The sequence below is a fragment of the Trachypithecus francoisi genome, unplaced genomic scaffold, assembly GCF_009764315.1.
Source record: "Trachypithecus francoisi isolate TF-2019V2 unplaced genomic scaffold, Tfra_2.0 Lachesis_group2, whole genome shotgun sequence".
Lineage (NCBI taxonomy): Eukaryota > Metazoa > Chordata > Mammalia > Primates > Cercopithecidae > Trachypithecus > Trachypithecus francoisi.
The window spans coordinates 23278380-23297243 of record NW_022681465.1 but is presented as its reverse complement, the minus strand read 5'-3'; the positions used below and the strand labels follow the sequence as shown (position 1 = coordinate 23297243).

The window sequence follows — 18864 nt, the reverse complement described above, 5'->3', positions numbered from 1 at the left end:
GTGAACCTCGAGGACATTATGCTAAGTGAAATAAGCCAGACACAAAAGGATAAATATTGTATTAATGTTATTCCATTCCTAAATAGGCAAATTCATAGAGACACAAAGTCAATTAGAGATTACCAAGGCTAGAGGGAGGGGAGAATAGGGAGTTACTGTTTATTGTTTGCAAGGTTTTTGTTTGGGATGATAAAAGTTGGGGAAGTAGGTAGTGCTGACTATACTTAATGCCACTGAATTATACAATCACAAGTGGTTGATGTGGTAAATTGTATGTCTATTGTACCACAATTAAAAAACATGCTGGGAAAAGTGGAATGAAACTAAATTAAAAGTGTGCAGTAACATGAGTCATTCAAAGCCATATTTTCTTCACATCACTTACTTAGGTTATTATTTTCCAGCAATCTTAGCAACTGGTTTTTTCCTATAGGTTGGAATGTAAATAAACATTCTTATTTTATATATGTATATTTTAGAAGTTCCTCCTATTTATACTATTTAGCCAGTCCTGAAATTGCTATCATTTCAATATCTCAAATGACAAAGTAATGTTTAAAATGTTCGTTTTAATTTAAACTTAAGAATTTTTTGGTAGGAAAATTATCTTAAAGCAATTTAATAGTAAGATTTAAACTGTTGCATGTCTAAGTTTAGGAATAATGGCCCACATTTTAAAAACATCAATCTTAGCCAGGCACAGTGGCTCACGCCTGTAATTCTAGCACTTTGGGAGGCCAACGTGAGTGGATCACTTGAGGTCAGGAGTTTGAGACCAGCCTGGCCAACATGGTGAAAACCTTCACCGTCTCTATTAAAAATACAAAAATTAGCCAGGTGTGGTGGCATGTGCTTGTAATCCCAGCTACTCACCAGGCTGAGGCAGGAGAATCACTTGAACCTGGGAGGCAAGGTTGCAGTGAGCCAAGTACTGCGCTCCAGCCTGGGCAACACATTGAGACTCTATTTAAAAAATAGTAATCTTTGTTGTTTTGTAAAAATATAGTAAACATTTCATAAAAATTAAGTGCTTATTAATAATTTAAAGCAGATTTCTAGGGTAATGATTACTACATCTACCCATTTTCTGCCTTAAGAACTGTAGCCAATGTCCCTCGGCATTCCTTTACAGAGAGGTTCCATTTATGCATTAGAAACGAGATCTATAAGCAGACATGGGATAAGGCAAGAGGTATGGAAAGATGTCTGTTTTTTTCTTTATTCTTTTTTTTTTTTTTTTAAGAGACGGAGTCTCCCTCTGTCACCTACACTGTAGTGCAGTGGTGCCATCTCGGCTCACTGCAACCTCCACCTCCTGGGTTCGGGCGATTCTCCTGCCTCAAGCCTCCTGAGTAGCTGGGACTATAGGCGTGTGCCATCACGCCCAGATAATTTTTTGTATTTTTAGTAGAGATGGGGTTTTCCTGTGTTAGCCAGGATGGTCTCATCTCCTGATCTCATAATCCATGCGCCTCGGCCTCCCAAGGTGCTGGGATTACAGGCATAAGCCACTGTGCCCAGCCGAGGTGTGGAAAGATTTCTAGGGGCAAGTGTATTTGCTATTTCATACCTTTAGAGAACTCTTGCTTTGGTTGGGAAGCACTGACTAATATAAGAAAATACATTGATAGAATTCATGAAAATTTGGGTAGGAGAAGCTTTGCTAAAAATTTGATTCAACCAGCTAAACATATTCATGGGGTGCTTTTTTTGTGCTATTACATTATACTATAGATTCATATTTTATTTTTTATTGGAAAAACAGAATCAAAGTGTGAGGGGAAATGGCAGAAAACAGTATCAAGATTCACCTAATCAAAAGAAAAGAACAAATGGGCTTCAGCCAGCAAAGCAGCAGAATTCTTTGATGGTAAGAGTTATAGCTCTCACACTAAGTAGGTAATTCATCCTCTGAAGAGTGAAACAAGGGCATTGCCAAAGAATGTTACTTGCTTTGTTCTTATTTTAATTGATATGCTAGTAGGATTTTTATGTACCTGAATTGTGCATTATTCACACTAAAATTCTCTGGCTGCTCTTAATTACAAATTTATCATGTTGATTCAACTGTACATCTAATTTTTTATGTGTCTGTATACATTTATTATAATATCGTTGTGTACTCAAACCTGTTCTCAAGAGCAATTATTTGGCTGTTGCTCCGTGTTTTTCTAAATACTCTGTATTATTTCAGTGAAGGCAAAAGTAAAAGTTTAGGGGAATTTATGTATTTTTTTCTCGAGGTTGATAGAGTTTAGAAAATTAAGAAAACAAAAACACACAACACTCACAGCCAGTGCTATTGTCATTAGGTCTAATGACAAATAACTGAATAATTTAAAGCATTTTCTTTCATTCTTTTGTTTAGTCCTCCAAAAGTTAATTCATAACTAACAGTCTCCTGCGTTATCTTTTCTGTAAGTCCTGATATTTGTATATTGGGTTTTCTTATTGTAGCTTCACTTGTTTTTCATTTATTGGTGAGTAATAATAGCAATTTCAAATTTTTAGCAAAAATATTTTACCTGAATTCCCTGGGTGTTTACTTAATTTGAGTTCTAATGACTCATTTCACTACTTTACCTTTATTATTATTTCTCTTCTGTCTGATAAAGTGGTGACAAGGTGACAAAAACAGAGAAGACAATCTTAGTAGATGATTAACAGGTTTTTAATAAAATTCAACAGCTGTTTTTAACAAAAACTAGACAGATAGTTTTTTTTTTTTGAGACGGACTCTCGCTCTGTCGCCAAGCTGGAGTACAGTGGCGCGATCTCGGTTCACTGCAACCTCCACCTCCCGGGTTCAGGTGATTCCCTTGTCTCAGCCTCCTGAGTAGCTGGTACTACGGGCGTGCGTCACCACCCCTACTAGGTTTTTTGTATTTTAGTATGAGACAGGGTTTGACCATGTTGGCCAGGATGGTCTCGATCTCCTGACCTCGTGATCCACTTTCCTTGGCCTCCCAAAGTGCTGAGATTACAGGTGTGAGCCACCGCTCCCGGCTGACAATAACTTATTGATAATATTGTACAAGTGTTAATTGTCCTCAAATTAATGTATAAGTTTAATATGATACCAGTAAAATTCCTTGTAGATTTTTTTGGGAGAACTTCACAAATTACTCTCAAATTTGTCTAGAAGAACTTGAATAGATTTTTAAAAGTTGTTTAAGAAGAAAGTTAATGATGGAGAGCAAGTTATAAGCAGTTTTTAAGAGAAGAAATAAAAGGGACTGATAAACATATAAAAGTATTAAACTGTATGTGTGGTCAAAGAATGTAAATTGAAATGGGATACATTTCTCCCATCAGATTGGCAAAGATGAAAAGAAATAACCCAGTTGTGTATTGAATGTGTTGGTAACACATAAAAATTACTAATTGGTACAACCTTCTAGACAGGAGTTTTGCTATATCAAAACCCTAAAAAAGTGTTCACCTTTTCCCTAGAAGAGGAATCTAAAGAATGTTTACCCCCTTTATGATGAAAACCTGGAAAACAACCTAAATATCCAAGAAAATGATGTTAAATACAGTATAGTAGGTCTGTGCACTAGATTACCATGAAGTTGCTAAAAATGACGATGTACATTTATTGAAAAAGGAATTTGTTCACAATATATTTTTAAAATTATCGTACTAGTGTGTATCATATAATTCCATTTAAAGTTTGCACTTTTATGAAAAGATGTTAACACACATCTTCATAGGAAAAAGCTAGAAAGATATAATACTAATTAGCTCTAGGTTGAGAAATGTAATGAGTAATCTTTTTGTTTTTTTTGTATTTTTTGAGACAGGGCCTTGCTCTGTCGTCTAGAGTACAGTGGCATATACATTGCTTACTCTAGCCTTGAACTTCTGGGCTCAAGCCATTTTCCTGCCTCAGCTCTTTTGTCTTTTTGAGACAGGGTTTTGCTCTGTCACCCAGGCTGAAATGCAGTGGTGCGATCTTGGCTCATTGCAACCTCCACTTCCTTGGTTCAAGCAATCCTCCCACCTCAGCCTCCAGAGCAGCTGGGACTATAGGTGTGTGGCACCGCACCCTACTACTTCTTGTGTGTGTGTGTGTGTGTGTGTGTATATATATATTTATTATTTTTTTTTTTTGGTAGAAATAGGTCTCACCATGTTGCCCAGACTGGTCTTGAACTCCTGGGCTCAAGCGGTCCTCATGCTTTGACTTCCCAAAGTGCTGGGATTACAGGTGTGAGCCACTGTGCCTGGCCACCTCAGCTAAATTAGTTAGCTCTGGCTGATTTTTATGTTTTAGAAATAAAAGTATGTTGGGAGGTGACCTTGCTGGTCTCAAACTCCTGGCCTCAAGTGATCCTTTTGCTTCAGCCTCTCAAAGTGCTGGGATTACAGGCATGAGCCACCACACCTAGCCAATACTTGTCTGTTTTTTTGATGTCTTTATAATGTATATATATGTAATCAAGAACTAAAAAAAATTTTAGGTGTGAGAAGTAAATACAAAAATAATGGTGAGAGAATGGGATAATTATATTCTTGGTTCAGTTTTCTCCCTGAGAAATTTGATAATACATCTTTTGATTTTTAGTAAGTGAAGTAACTGGTGACTGTGTTGTATGTGTGTTTGTGTGTTTTTTTTTTTTTTAAATAGAAATGCGAAAAGAAACTTCATCCACGGAAACTTCAGGATAATTTTGAAACAGGCAAGTCATTTCCTATCTTTTTATAATCTCTGCCTTGTGGGATTTGGTTTCGTTTCCCTACCTTTTATTTTAGTGGGAGTGTGCGATCTGTGATAGTTAGGCAGGAAGAATTGCATATGTTCTGTAGAAAGAGTTCATATATGTAGAGTTCTCTAAGAAACTGGCTGAAACAAATTCATTTAGATGAATTACTTCAGACTGTGCTGTTTCTTTTATGAATGTTAAGCCTTAGTGCTATGCATGAATATTTTAAATACGTAAATAATTGTGTAAGGATTTGGGGAGAGTAGAAAGAATCCAGTATTGTAAAGGCTAGAAAACCTCATTCTCAGATCTATATAAGGGGTGCACTGACTTTAGAAGGGGGGTAATCACTGTGGTTCTTCCCATATACACATTAGTAAATTTGTATGCCTTTTTTCCAATTAAAAGGAACATTTTCCCCTCTTTTGGAGGCCATGTTCAACTTTTTAAGGTGATACTAAGTATAGGTTTTATTAAAGATACTTGGAATTTCTCCTTCCTTGGTTATGAAAAGTAGGTGTGTTGTCTGATTTGGAAAGTAATCCTAGTGAATGTAGAAAGCTCTTTGTTAAATACTAATTTAGTAGATGCTACTTGGAAGTGCTGTAGACTTTTTTCTTAGGTGCTATTTTTGAATTGTATGAAATTTCCTGTGCAGTAGATACTCATTTATTCACCATCTAAATTTAAGGCTTTCATATAGAAAAGTCTAAGAAATGAAAAGCATTATTGTATTCTTTTTCTGTAATACTGTCTGTGATTTAAGCAAGATAATGCTATTTTAAAAGACATGCCTTAACTATATTATGGAAAGTTACTGTTAACTGTGAAGAAAGGAATTATCATTACAATTTAGTTTGATACAGTCCCACTTGTTTATTTTTGTTTTTGTTACCTATGCTTTTGGGGTCATATACAAAAAAAATCATTGCGAAGATCAGCGTCAGAGGGTTTTTTTTCCCTTTTTTCTTCTAGGAATGCTACAGTTTTGGGTCTTGCATTTAAGTCTTTTATCCATTTCAAGTTCATTTTTATGTGTGGTATATGATAAGGATCTAGTTATTTTGCATATGGATATCCAGTTTTCCCAGCATCATTTATTGAAGAGTCTATTATTTCTCCTCATCGTATAGAGAAGTTATGGGAGTATGTCTTCTTAATAGGATTTTTTTCTGGCCACCTTGGGTGGTGGGGACATGTTAGGCATATAGTGAAATATAATTAACATATATTCAGAAATCAGTTATTTTACAGAATCTTTTAAAAGTCGTATATTCAGGGACATTAAAAAGAGTACACCATGCCGGCCTGGGCAACATAGCAAGACTTTTGTCTCTACAAAAGTTAAAAATGAGCCAGTTGTGGTGGCACATACCTGTAGTCCCAGCTACTTAAGAGGCTGAGGCAAAAGATCACTTGAGCCCAGGAAGTTGAGGCTGAGTGAGCTGTGATTATCACTGTGCTCCAGCCTGGGCAACAGAATGAGACTCTGTCTCAAAAGAAAAAAAAAGGGTGCAGCACACTGCAACTTGGTATATTGATCTTAGTTGGGCATTATATGGATATATAAAATTTTGAGTTGTGTTGAGAAGTATAAAAGGATTCATGTCCTAGGAAGCCTCATCCTCATTTCAGACTTTCTTTCTGCCAGAGTTTCTTGATGTCCATTCCAAATCTATTTTCTGGTTAAGTGCCTGGTCTATTTAAAAGGTGGGGAAAAAAAGCCCAGATAAATTGGAGTTTTGTTCTCCTATGATTTTGAAAATTTGGATTTTTTTTTTTCTTATTTTTTTCTTTTGCTTTTTGAGATGGAGTCACTGTGTCACCCAGGCTAGAATGTAATGTCGCCATCTCAGCTCACTTCAACCTCCACCTCCCAGGTTCAAGCCATTCTCCTGCCTCAGCCTCCTGAGTAGCTGGGATTACAGTCATGTGCCACCATGCCTGGCTAAGTTTTGCATTTTTAGTACAGACGGGGTTTCACCATCTTGTGCAGGCTGGTCTTGAACTCCTGACCTTGTGATCTGCCCTCGTTGACCTCCCAAAGTGCTGGGATTACAGGCGTGAGCTACCATGCCTAGCTGGATTTTTCTTCATGGTGATAAGTTCCTGGAAATCTTGGTAAACCCCAGCTTTATTTTTCTGTAACAAAATGCACATATAGGAGGTGAAGCACATGTAGGAGGTAAAATTATGCTCGTTTTGAAAGCAAAGGAATGTCAAGGGTCTTAATGACTGAGATTAAGATTTTGAATATGTGGAAATAATAATAGATTGAAAATGCAGTTGACCACCAGTTTAGGGAAAGGAAAATACATATTTTGGTGGTTCTATTTAGGGTTAGAGTCTGGGAAGATAAACATATACTCAAAACTAATTCTTTTGTAACAAAAGGCAAAGGGCAGTATTTGATTTCTTACTAAGGTTACTGAGCTTATTTATTTTGTTTTTTTTTTTTTTTTAAACAGATGCTGTATATGACTTACCTAGCTCCAATGAAGACCAGTTGCTAGAGCATGCCGAGGGACAGCCCGTGGCGTGTAATGGACATTGCAAGTTCCCCTTTTCATCCAGAGCCTTTTTGAGTTTCAAGTTTGACCATAATGCTATAATGAAAATCTTGGACCTTTGATAGGAGCAAATGTATTGTAAATATCCCAGGATCAGAGACCTGTTGGATTTGAGTGGGTGTCTCCTCAAGCCTTACCTTTCTCAGGTGTTTTAAAGAAATGCAGGGAGGCAATGTTTCTGAAGACATTTTCTGTTTATAAGAGAGAGTAGAAACACGAGTTTGCACTGTAAATGCAGTTATAACCTTTTATACAGATTTATCTTTTCAGTGTTTAGTACAAGATTAAGTTGCTTTCTTTGAGGGCATTTATTCTGTGTGACTGTGGGTTTTATTTTGTATTCTGGTTGAGAACATAATGTATTGAGTTACTGTCAAGTAGCCAAGTTAATGGGAATGCTCCATCTACCTGTTACAGTGATTGCAATAATAGTATATTGGAGTTTTTCAAAGAAACTTAAAATAATGCCCAATTATTAAATGAACACAAGAGCTGAAATGTCGCATTTGTCGGGATTACAGGTGATCTACTTTGGTGGCATTTTGTACTTCTCTCTGCTTCTAACCACTGAGGCTTTCTAATCTTCCTCTGGAATTTTAGTGAAAGGATTTATTGAGAGCAGCTTCTGGAATATAATGTGCATGTCCAAAATGAACTCTTAGCACTTCATAAGGACAAAGTCTGTAGCCTGGAGGGGCTTGAGTAGATGGGAGTTGATGCTGTGATTTTGAGCTGTGGTTACATGCAGTCAGTAAACCTGTGAGACTGCTGGAGGAAATGTAGCAGAGAGCATGGAGGCTGAGACCCAGCAGCTACTTTGGGTCATGTCTTTACCATCCTGCCTCCAACCCTTTAGTCTTGTAGACTTTTGTTCTTGTGGAAATTTCTTCTATATTTCTAGTTGTATAAATATGTATGAAAAACTGACATTACTGGGTTTTACATTGCATCTCCAGTATTGATCTTTGGATCAATACTGTTATATTTGTTTTATTAGGTTCCAATTTGCAATAGTAGCAGTGACTGACATGCTTTTATTGGCCTGCTAAGCCCCTGGATGATGGAGTGAGAAGAAGGGAAGGGGTATGCAGTTTACCCAAGTCCAAATAAAGCATTTCACTAGGTTACACGTTATGTATATGTGTTACACAATAGTAACATACGTAACTCACTCCTAGGAATGTATTTTGCTTCAGAATTTTTAAATTCACATAAGGATGGCATTGCCCATTTTAAGGAGGATTTCAGCTATAATTGAGGACAATCACCAGGGTGTTAAGGGAGCTTTAGTGTTTTGGCTGCATCTGACCTCATTGAAGGAATTTCTTGGGAATGGGGGGTGTTCGAGTATATGTGTGTGTGTGTATCATGTGGGTTTTAAAAATCCTTTTTTACAGTGGTATCCACAAAATACTTCTCTGCTTATAAATGTTATTGTAGAAATCTTTATTCTTTGTAGGTAGCCTATTTAATCGGGTTCCACTGAACCTCATGGGACTTTTAAAAGAAGGGCTATTTAAGGAATTCGCTTAGTAGTACTTTGCTTTAGCTTTTAAATGGCTTGATTTTAAAGGAGAAATTCTATTTATTAATGAAGGTGTCACCCTTTTGGTGCTAAGCAGGAGAATTCACAATTAAAGCAGTGTGTATAGAATTATGATATTCAGAATCCTGCATCTTGTAATGTGACAAATGTTTGAACCCTGTGACCTTTGCTTTTTAATGCATTATATGATTGTGTTTGGAAGCTTTTACTGTCCTTTTCAGAAATACGGCTGCTTTGCTTGGGTCTCTTTGAGCCATATTTATAGTTGGTCCCAGCATTCCAGACTTCTGTTGTTAAAGGAGTGAAAATGTAGTTTGCCTGGCAGATGAATAATTTTCACTCATTTACTGTCTTCTGGAAACCATTTAACTTTTACTGTTTTTTTTTTTTTTTTTTTGTATGTGTGTTTTGTTTTTTTTCTTTTCAAGTGCATACTTCGGCCAGTCTTCCTGGTGCCTGTGGAGTTGGATTTGTCAGCTCTCAATACTGAAGCAAAAGAGATTAGAGTTAGTTACCGGAAGTATGGCCTCTAATGGTGTTGAGCCTTTTCAAGAACCAACAAATTATCTTTGTGATTACAGTAGTTTAACTATGGTTAAATGTTATTGCTGTTGCGCTGCTTTATTTAATGCACTGTGGAACAAAATATAAGGGTATTGTTGGGATGTGATTATGGTAACTTCAGGCTTTTAGCTCTCCTCAAAGTTTGAGGTTAAAAAAATGTTAAAAGATGTGAGTTAAAGTTTATGTGTGTGATGTGACTTAACTATGCAGAAAATATTTAAGTTGGATGTACCTGTTTTAGGTACATCTACTATACTTATTCCCTCAAACCTGGGTAGTAGTTTCTCAGTGTTCAGGTTACCTTGAGAAAGGCCATGCTTAGTGAACTGGATTTCTCCTTTGAGAAATTTTAGTATGGTTTGAGGAAATCAAGTGATAAAGGAGTATGCTGAATATGCAATAATTTACTTCTACTGAGTGCTGCATTTTAAGAAGCTAGATGAGAAGAGTAGTTGGTTTGCTTCATTATGTTTTGTCTTTGAGAGAGATACCGGTCTTGGAATTCACTTTTTAAATGTTATGTTCCAACCTTATATGTTCCAAGGTGCAGTGCACTGTGAATCTTTTATTTTAAAACAATTTGTGGGTGCTTTTATGTATAACTTTAATGATTTATAAGATGCTAAATGAATTGTTTTTGTACCTAACCATTGTAATCCAAAAGATAAGGATGTGGTTTACATGCTTTTCAAAAATTTGTGTTAAGAAGTAGCAAATGAATGGTTTAGGATTTCAAATAGTGATACCCTCCTGAGACATGAGCATTTGGAGAGGCCTAATAGAACTCATATAGTGTGGGTGAAATTTGATTAAAGATGTTGGAAAATTAAGTTGGATTTTTGTATTCATATATAAAGGGAAGTCTCCCAATGCTGTCAAAGGAATTTTGGTCACTACTTGCTATTCTGAGCTTTGAATATCCTTATTTTTCTATTAAATATCAGTTAGTAAGTAGTATAGCTAATGAAGACATATAATGAAAGTAATTTTATGCTGTAAGATTGAGTTGGTACTTTTCCTTTTGAAGGCTTTAGTAATTTGTATGTAATGTCAAATAAAGGAATTCAAATCTGAGTAAATAACAGCCTTCTACTATAGGAATTAGATTCTTCTATAAAATTCACCATATTGTGTCCTATAGAGAAGTTAAGGTCTGAGTGCATGTGTGCATTAAAAACACTACCTATTCTCTCACAGACCTATTTCTCATCCTTTCTCTTTTCATCTCCAACAGTTAAACAGTAAGGAAAGCAAAGTTAATTATAAAAATTAGACATTTTGCCAAGTTACTTTTCTTACCACAGTACCCTCTCTTGGCTTTTTTTTTTAGACGGAGTTTCACTCTTGTTGCCCAGGCTGGAGTGCAATGGTGCAATCTCGGCTCACTGCAACCTCCGCCTCCCGGGTTCAAGCGATTCTGTAGCTGGGATTACAGGCATGCGCCACCGCGCCTGGCTAATTCTGTATTTTTAGTAGAGATGGGGTTTTTCCACGTTGGTCGAGCTGGTCTCTTTTGGCTTTTTATCTCTATTTTTGTACCAGTGGACCTCCCTGCCTCCTGAGACTGTTTTGATTGATATCTTTTGTGTTTCTATATTTTCTGAGGCAGTACTTTCTTTGTATGTTAATCATAGTAATAAAGTCAGATTCATTAACTTTTCTTCCTAGTAATTTTGACTTGGATTATTTTCTAGCCTGGGGGGATGGGGTTCATATGTGTTGTTGTAACTTTAGATTAATAAGCAAGACAAACAATTTTTTTTTGTTTGAAGGTTTCCTTTACATACCTTGTCTAGGTAAACAAGTGCTAGTAAAAACAATTTTGTCAAACGGTATTCCTGACAGCTTGGTAAAGTCTAGGTAGTTTCTCATTTTGTATTATGTCCTAAGACTTTAAAGTGCATTTGTCTAGTTGCCAAAAATTCTAAATATGAGATTATGATGGGCTTTCTCAGCATCTTTTTGCTTCCTAGAATTGAGTTACTCTTGAAGTCTGTACTCCTGTGTCAGAAAGATGGCAGATTGCAAATGGGTGGTACAGGCTTTGCCCCATGCTTTCAAAGTAGGATTCTGGATTGCAGTTTCAAAAAAATATGATAGATTATTGTTATAGAATCAAAGTGTCTTGAAGGGAGAAGAATAGCTATAGTTGCTGGGCAAAGAGTATAAGAAAGAAACTTGAGAGTATTTATCAATATTTGAGTGCTATATGATGTTCCAGGCTAGAAATGTGACCATTGCATGGCCTAAGTGTAGTCATTCATATATATATGAATATCTGTCTATCTGTATATATATGAATATCTGTATATGCGCATGTATCGCCATTGTCGAGTGTTTTCTAGCCCTGGATAAAGTTAATTTTTTTGAAGTATGATTGCCAAGCAATCCAGTGAATTTAAAATAATTTTTCTCACTTTAAAGACTGGTGGTGAGGAGTGGTGAGGAGTCTGGTCCTTCCTGTACTGATACTTTAGAACTCCAGTCAAACTCGAGCGCACTGCTTTCTTACAGGAAGACAACTCAGAACACAGCCATAATCTGCTGTGGTGTCGGTCACATCACAGTGGTTATACATTTGTCCTAAATGGTGATTCATTCTTTTCCATCTAACTTCCTTGTGACAAACAGCATTTACTATGGAAATAGTAGTCTGTAAATAGGGAAAAGAGTGAAAGTTACTCTCATGCATGGGAGTGGACTTAAAGGGTTGACTTCCACCAGCTGAGTACAAACAAGTGTAAAGAAAAACTATGATAAAGTATGGGGGTCTTATCTTGAGAATGGGTCATAATGAAATCTTTAATCTGGGTTATCAGAGTAATGAAATCACCAATAAAAACATTCCATTTATCTTGGATCTTCTGTGGTTAGCAGAGGAGTATGGTCTAGCTATGTTAGCAGCTTGAAGGCACAACCTAAAAGGAATGAGCTTTCACAGGGTGCTTACGTTAGTTGGGTAGCATTGGTCAAAGGTACTCTGAAGAGTGAATGCAGAAATCAATTGCCTGTGTTTGTAACCTTGTCCCACATGGACCCTAATGTTTAGTAGACTTCAGTCTTTTAGTCCAGTAGAAGACTGCAGCCCTGAATATATGTTTTCTGCTTTTTGGGGGAAGGTTTCCTGTAGGTGGTTGGGTGGTTTTTGGGTTATTGGCCACTGTTCATTAAGTGCCATTTGAAGACCTGTTGTTTCTTAATCCTTTTTCTTGGTGTGACTGGCCAGGAAAAAGTCCATTGAGTCCTTTTTTCCCCCCTGGTGTCTTATAATTTCTGTAGAATAATCCATCTTTTTAAATTTGTATTACATCTCTATAGCAAACCTGCCACAGACTTGCAAGTAGTGATTTTATCTTTCCTTCCTGAGAAAGGTGATCTCACTTTTGATGTTTGGGTCACCTGTGGACACTTGTGCTCTCTTGAGTCTCAATGCTTGTAGCTTTCACATTGGCTTGGGAACAACAGACTTCTGTGTGGTTCTAGAGTGAAATGGGCAGTGTTCTGCTGGTCTTCAGTCTTTGAGAGGTCTTAGGCAACATCCTTAGTATAGTGGAATTTCTGAGGTCAAATTTAACATTTTAATGTATTCTCCTTTTAGTTCATTGAATCTGAGGTTCTAAATCTGTAGCTTCATTTTGAGCACAAGTCTGCATTGTCATTTTTTAAGTTTTAAGAGATTAGCAGGCATATGCTTTTGTGATATTTAGGAATAGACTGGCAGCAAATGAAAGTAAAGGTTATCAACTGTGAATGAAATTTAGATAATTCTTCAACGATTGGTTAATTAGATGGGTTAGTACTTTTGGAACATATAACGGTAGACTTGTATTCTTCATGCACTATACATATGATACGCACTGACAGAAAAGCACAGGAGACATACTGCTAAGAGTTTCTTTGTGCATTTCACTACTGTTCTAGGGGACTGCTGTCTCTTTGGTTCCTTTTAGGTTTGTGTTAGGATGTTGCACAAGTAATCATTTAATGTTAAATGCAAGTGTCCAAAGAAATGAGTCTTAAAAGTTCTTTGGTCATATTTCACTTAGAAGTTAGGACAGGAGACAGCTAACCTGACTTCCATTTTACAAATATTAGAAACTTTCTTCAATAACAAAAATAGCGAAGGACAATAAAACCATGAACTATTTTGCTTTATGTCTATTTTTTAAAAAAATTGTTTTGAAGTTTGCTTATTAGCTTAATACCTTATAGTACTTTTAAAAAATCATCCTTGGTAATTATTGACTTATCCTATATCCATGTACAATTCAGTTTTATCTGTTAGCTTTAATAAAAATTGAAAACAATCTAATTCAGAATAAAATAAACGGAATTATAATTCATGTATTAGCATTTTTAAGTGATGTTCTCTTAATAAGATTGTCTTTTGTCTAACCAAAATAGAGCATACAAATTAGTTTGGATGGGAAAGGGGATAAGACTTGACTTTTTAATACTGTGCCTATTTCCAAAACAAGATTTGATGTGGCTTTTTATGTTATGCTTTAAAGATGTTACTGGAAGATACATAGTCTTTAAACAATTTGTTTGGGAGTAAGTTTTAGTCAGAAAAAGGTGAAGATATTTATGCTGAGTCATGTTAAATTATTTTGAGACCTTTTGCTGGTAGACAAAAACTGAGGAAATGTTTCACTAAATATATTATGGTCAATGAAAAAAACGGACTTTAGAGTAAATGTGATAACCAAGTAGATTTGTGAACTTTATTTCCTTAGTAATTATTTTTGTCTTATGTGAAATAATTTAAGCTTTAATTTTTGCCTAGATTATAGCTAGTGTTTTATTTTACCTTATAGGGCATTTTAATGCTTGGAGAAAGACTTTATAAGTAAACCTACTTCAAGTGATTCTGTTCATGGTATTAGAGTTCTTGGTGCTCTTTTGGAAATTGTCAAACATTTACTGATAGGAGAAAAGGAACCCCAAAACACCTGTAGCGTTCACCTTGTTATAAGAACTGAAACATTTAGAACAGGTTTTACTTTGTTTCTAGATTTATGTTGTTGTAGGTGAACAGCAACTTTGTCTTTTTCCCTCAGTGTTAACGAAAGGATAAAGACTGACTTTTACCTCTATTGCTGGGTATGACTATCAAAGGACTTCCAGCGATTCATGTTTGTGAATTGGAGTTTAAATGTTTTCAGGATTACTGTAATTCCAAAGACCCACTAGAATGTCAGCCGTACTCTGTACTCTCCACTGAGAAAATGAACAGAATCCTATGTCTTAACAGTTAATGCTCTAATTTTTTGAAAGTTTTTTGATGTAAATGATAGGTTAGAAACTAAAAGCCTTTTAATCTTACAAAATACAATTTGAATGATGGAAGGTTGTTCAGATACTGGCTTTCTGTAAAAACATCATTGTGTTAGATTGTTTGTAATGTCAATAAAATTGGCTGCTTGGGCAGTTTGTGATTACCTTAGCTTGGTTTCTGCTACTGTTACTTGTTATCTAGGTTCTGAGCTGCTCATTGTGGTTGCTGTCTCTTTGGACCAATACAAATGGCAAGTATGAGATGAACATGATAAAAGTATGTTTATGTAACAGGAAGAAGCTGGGCACGGTGGCTCATACCTATAATCCCAGCACTGTGGGTGGAACATGAGGTCAGAAGTTCGAGACCAGCCTGACCAACATGGTGAAACTAAAAATACAAAAAATTAGCCAGGTGTGGTGGTGCACATCTGTAGTCCCAGCTACTTGGGAGGGTGAGGCAGGGGAATCCCTTGACCCCAGGAGGCGGAGGTTGCAGTGAGCTGAGATCGTGCCGCTGCACTCCAGCCTGGGCGAACAGAGCAAGACTCCATCTGGGGGGAAAAAGAAAAGCCAGGAAGAAATATTGTAGAATCTCTGCAAAAATGAAAATATCTCAATTAAGTTTGTTGCTTTAAAGCAAGATTATAGTTTAAGGCTTGCGATGTGAATTCATTAGGTATTTAAAATCCAGCAATTCTTAAGTTTGTGCTAGAATCAGGTTTTGCAATAGGAATACTTAACCTTGGATCTCGGGGGAAAAGAAATACATTCTTTTCCATTAGAGACCTTAGCTATATGATAGTAACTTTTATCTAAAATTTTCAAAAGGAGAGTGATCAGTGTGTTATACTTAGCGTCAAAGTTACTTTCCTTCCATAGTGAAAACTTGAGAACATTGTAATCTTTCTCTAACAAACAGACGTGTTGCAAAGCTGCTTGCCATCTTGTTGTCCTGTATGACTTCCTTGCATTTCCAGTCCTTGATGATGTTCCCTGTTTTAATGATCTTTAAGAGGGGAAAAGACTCTTCCACAGATAGCTTCTGATTTATGCCAGATTTTAAAAAGCCAAATAGAAATGGGCTCTAAAGGAGGGTTCTTTGGCCATTTTGATCTAATAATAGTCTTATTTCCAGTCCCCCTGCTTTGATTAGACACTTGATTTCATGTGAGCATCATGGATTTGATACTTGCCTGTCTGACAAACAGTTCTACAGAAGGATAGCCTTACCCTTTAAATAACACAGTTAAGGTACACTGTGGAATTAGAAATATTTATTCAGAATATAAGAATGTTTGTAAAATATTATAAATGTCTCTGTATAAATAAATGGAGTTTTTAAAAAACAATTCTATATCAAATAACACAAAGTAGCTATTTTACAGCAGCTAAAACTAAAGGCATCTGGAAACATTTAAAGAATACAAGTGAAGAATCTAAAAAATTACAAGGTATAGTACAGTGTTAAGTAGCAATTTTAAAATGTAACTTTCAGTACAAACAGAACAATACTGACAAATGCAAACTTAGTCACATGTGCTTTAACAACTGACAATACATTCAAGCAGGTTTTTCTAATTCAAGTGTACAGCACATTTTCAAATAATAGGAAAAATCTCATGCAAAGTAAGTCTTGACAAGATGTCTAAAAACTGATTAGAACTAGAAAAGAAGTGGACATGTTTTATTATCTTTGCATTAGGTTCAAACAGAAGCAGATTATCAGGGGCTGTTACTCACTTGCCATTCCTGACATGAGCACTATAAGTGAATACTATGAGTTCTACAAACAGAACATTTTTCCACATGAATTTGATTTGCAAAAAGTGCAAAAGCGAGTGGTAGAGCCAGAATTACTAAGTACGGCATCAGTGTGAATGTGGGGGAAATTTGTATATAACTTGCCTTGTTCTGCTGAGCTGATATTTCACCTGATTAGCAGATGAATGACTGTGGAAAGATTAAGTACTAGTCAAGGATGTGGTTTTTCACAGCAGTTGATGTTTCCGGGACTGAACGATTTCTTCATCTTGGTCACATGCAAAATCTCACCCAGATGTAATGTGATAAAGAATTTACCCAATGTAACCTTTAAGCAAAAATGTATGGTGGTCTGCATGTGAAACTGTCTATGTCTACACAGGTATTAGCAAAACAAGAATACATGAACAGCTGCTATCAACTTGTGTACTTTTTTCCCACTTGTTTATATTTTAACAGCCACTGAGAGATGAGTGATGCTGTGGTGATAGCAGTCAGCATTATTTCTTGGAGACAAGTGTATTAAGTTAGAGTAATTTCAGGTGTGCAAAACAGGAGCTACTTCTGAAGACCACAGGTTTGGAGCTTACTTTAACCTGACCTATATAAACATAAGATTTGTAGGATGTGGATAAACTTTAAGTGAATTTTTGTTTTGTAACCAGTTTTGCCACTTCTATAAACTCTGTAAGAGTGCTCAAAGGTGAATCAAACTTGTATCATTCCTTGTCAAACAGGCTGTTCCCATTGGATAAGAAAAACTGCTGTATGTTTTTCTGAAAAATCTTATAGTGTTCTATAAAGCCATCACCTTCTGCAGAAAAAAAAATGTTACTTATGCTCTACCTCCCCAGCCCTCGCTGAAAACTTTGGTAGCCCTATGGCTGCATCCTATCAGGGTCAGTGCAGAAATCTCAGCCATTACAGGAGTCTCTTACTATTTTGGCTCTACAAATATTCTAAGTAGTAGTTCTGTTTGCTGAGTCTAGAAGTAGGTGAAGCTGTAAATAGTTTAATAGAATGATTGGGACATACTACCAATGAAGAATTTGCAAATGGTTTAAAGTCTTATGGAGGAAAAGACACTTTCAGAAGTGTTTATTTTTTTTTAATAGTCTTGATATCACTTTATTTAAAGCTTGATAATCCAAACTAACTCTTGAGAGCTATTAAGGTTGATTGATAGACTTTTAAGGTGATTGCTGGATAATTCTTGTGGGCCATATGAACACCTTCAGAAGGGAACAGGCAACTATGGAGGTTCTTTAATTCATGCCAGTGACATGGGCAGTCCAATCTCGATCAGGTAACTATGGGTCACTTTTTTTTTTTTCATTTAAAATAATCTAAACTGTATCCAGTTAGGAACCAGAAGACTTTCAGATAGTTTCATGTTTTCCTTAGAGTGGTAAATTTCTTACTACTTCCTAACAGCTTTTAAGAAAAAGCCTGTGGGCTCTAATTTGGACTGCCTTTTGGAGTAGAATGTCAAGGCTGTGACTTATAGAATTCTCTGAGGTCCCTCTTAAAATACTGCTGCAAGCTCAGAGAAGACTTAGTGCATGCATCTGAAAGGAGACTGGAGACTTAAGCAGTTAATTTTAAAAGTGCTAAACATAACATTTGTTTCAGGCAGCATGGATATTAACTAACTTCAGAAAACTAAGTTTCAATAAGGAATCATACTGTTCCCCAGTCTATGACAGGTTTTGTAGCTGGTAAGCTCATACTGATGGCACTCCAACTATGGACAGAAGTCTCTTTTGCTTGTGATTTGCACAGTTGGTTTTGTTTGCCTCAGTCCAACAATGGGAAATATATTCCAAGGGAACTGTGAAATGGGTCCTTTTGCCCCGTGCCCATTTCTTCAAAAGCCAAAGACTGAATTCTGAACAGAGATGGTTACTGACTAAAAAGGGGGGTAACCATTGAGAAAACTAGGGAGAACAGTTCAAAACACGAAATCCAAAGGTTTTTAAACTCATATAAGTTAGAATCAAGATCATTGTTTACCCTCAACGGAGATAGTAGAGAAAAATTCAGGTAAAGCCAGGTTATACACAAAGGAAAATTACCCAGGCACCTGCAAGCATTTAACTTAATCAGTCGAGTTCAGTAGCTCCCACAATTAGCATAATCAAGTGCCAGCCAGTTCACCTTCAAGGATTGTGTCTTGGGGAGTATTTGAAAAATACAAGGAAAGGAAGAACTTTTATAGCTTTTTTATTATACATATTTATAAAAGTAACACTTTTGCCTGCAAAATAGTTTTTACCCAAATCATCACATATTTGAAAGTATTAAACTCAAACTAAGGTCAGGTAGAATGAATAAAACTGGGGCCTTTCACAGGAGCTGAAGCTGCCTCTGCCTGGGTGAATGAAAGGGCCAAGAAGGGGAGGTTCTCTGACTTTACCTGGGGCAAGAATGGAGACAG

The 18864-nt window shown here is 36.3% G+C and overlaps 1 protein-coding gene across 3 annotated transcripts in view; it reads left to right on the top strand.

Moving 5' to 3' along the window:
- DCP2 (decapping mRNA 2) overlaps positions 1–14832 on the top strand; it is a 42998-nt gene extending 28166 nt beyond the window's left edge. For 2 of the 3 annotated variants that reach the window (XM_033178906.1, XM_033178907.1), the window contains exons 9-11: positions 1766–1870; positions 4631–4682; positions 7175–14832. In XM_033178906.1, the coding sequence (XP_033034797.1) occupies positions 1766–1870; positions 4631–4682; positions 7175–7338 (321 nt within the window). In that variant the 3' untranslated portion in view covers positions 7339–14832. The remainder of the gene's footprint in view (positions 1–1765; positions 1871–4630; positions 4683–7174) is intronic. The other variant, XM_033178908.1, reaches the window with a different exon arrangement.
- The last annotated feature ends 4032 nt before the right edge of the window (positions 14833–18864 follow it).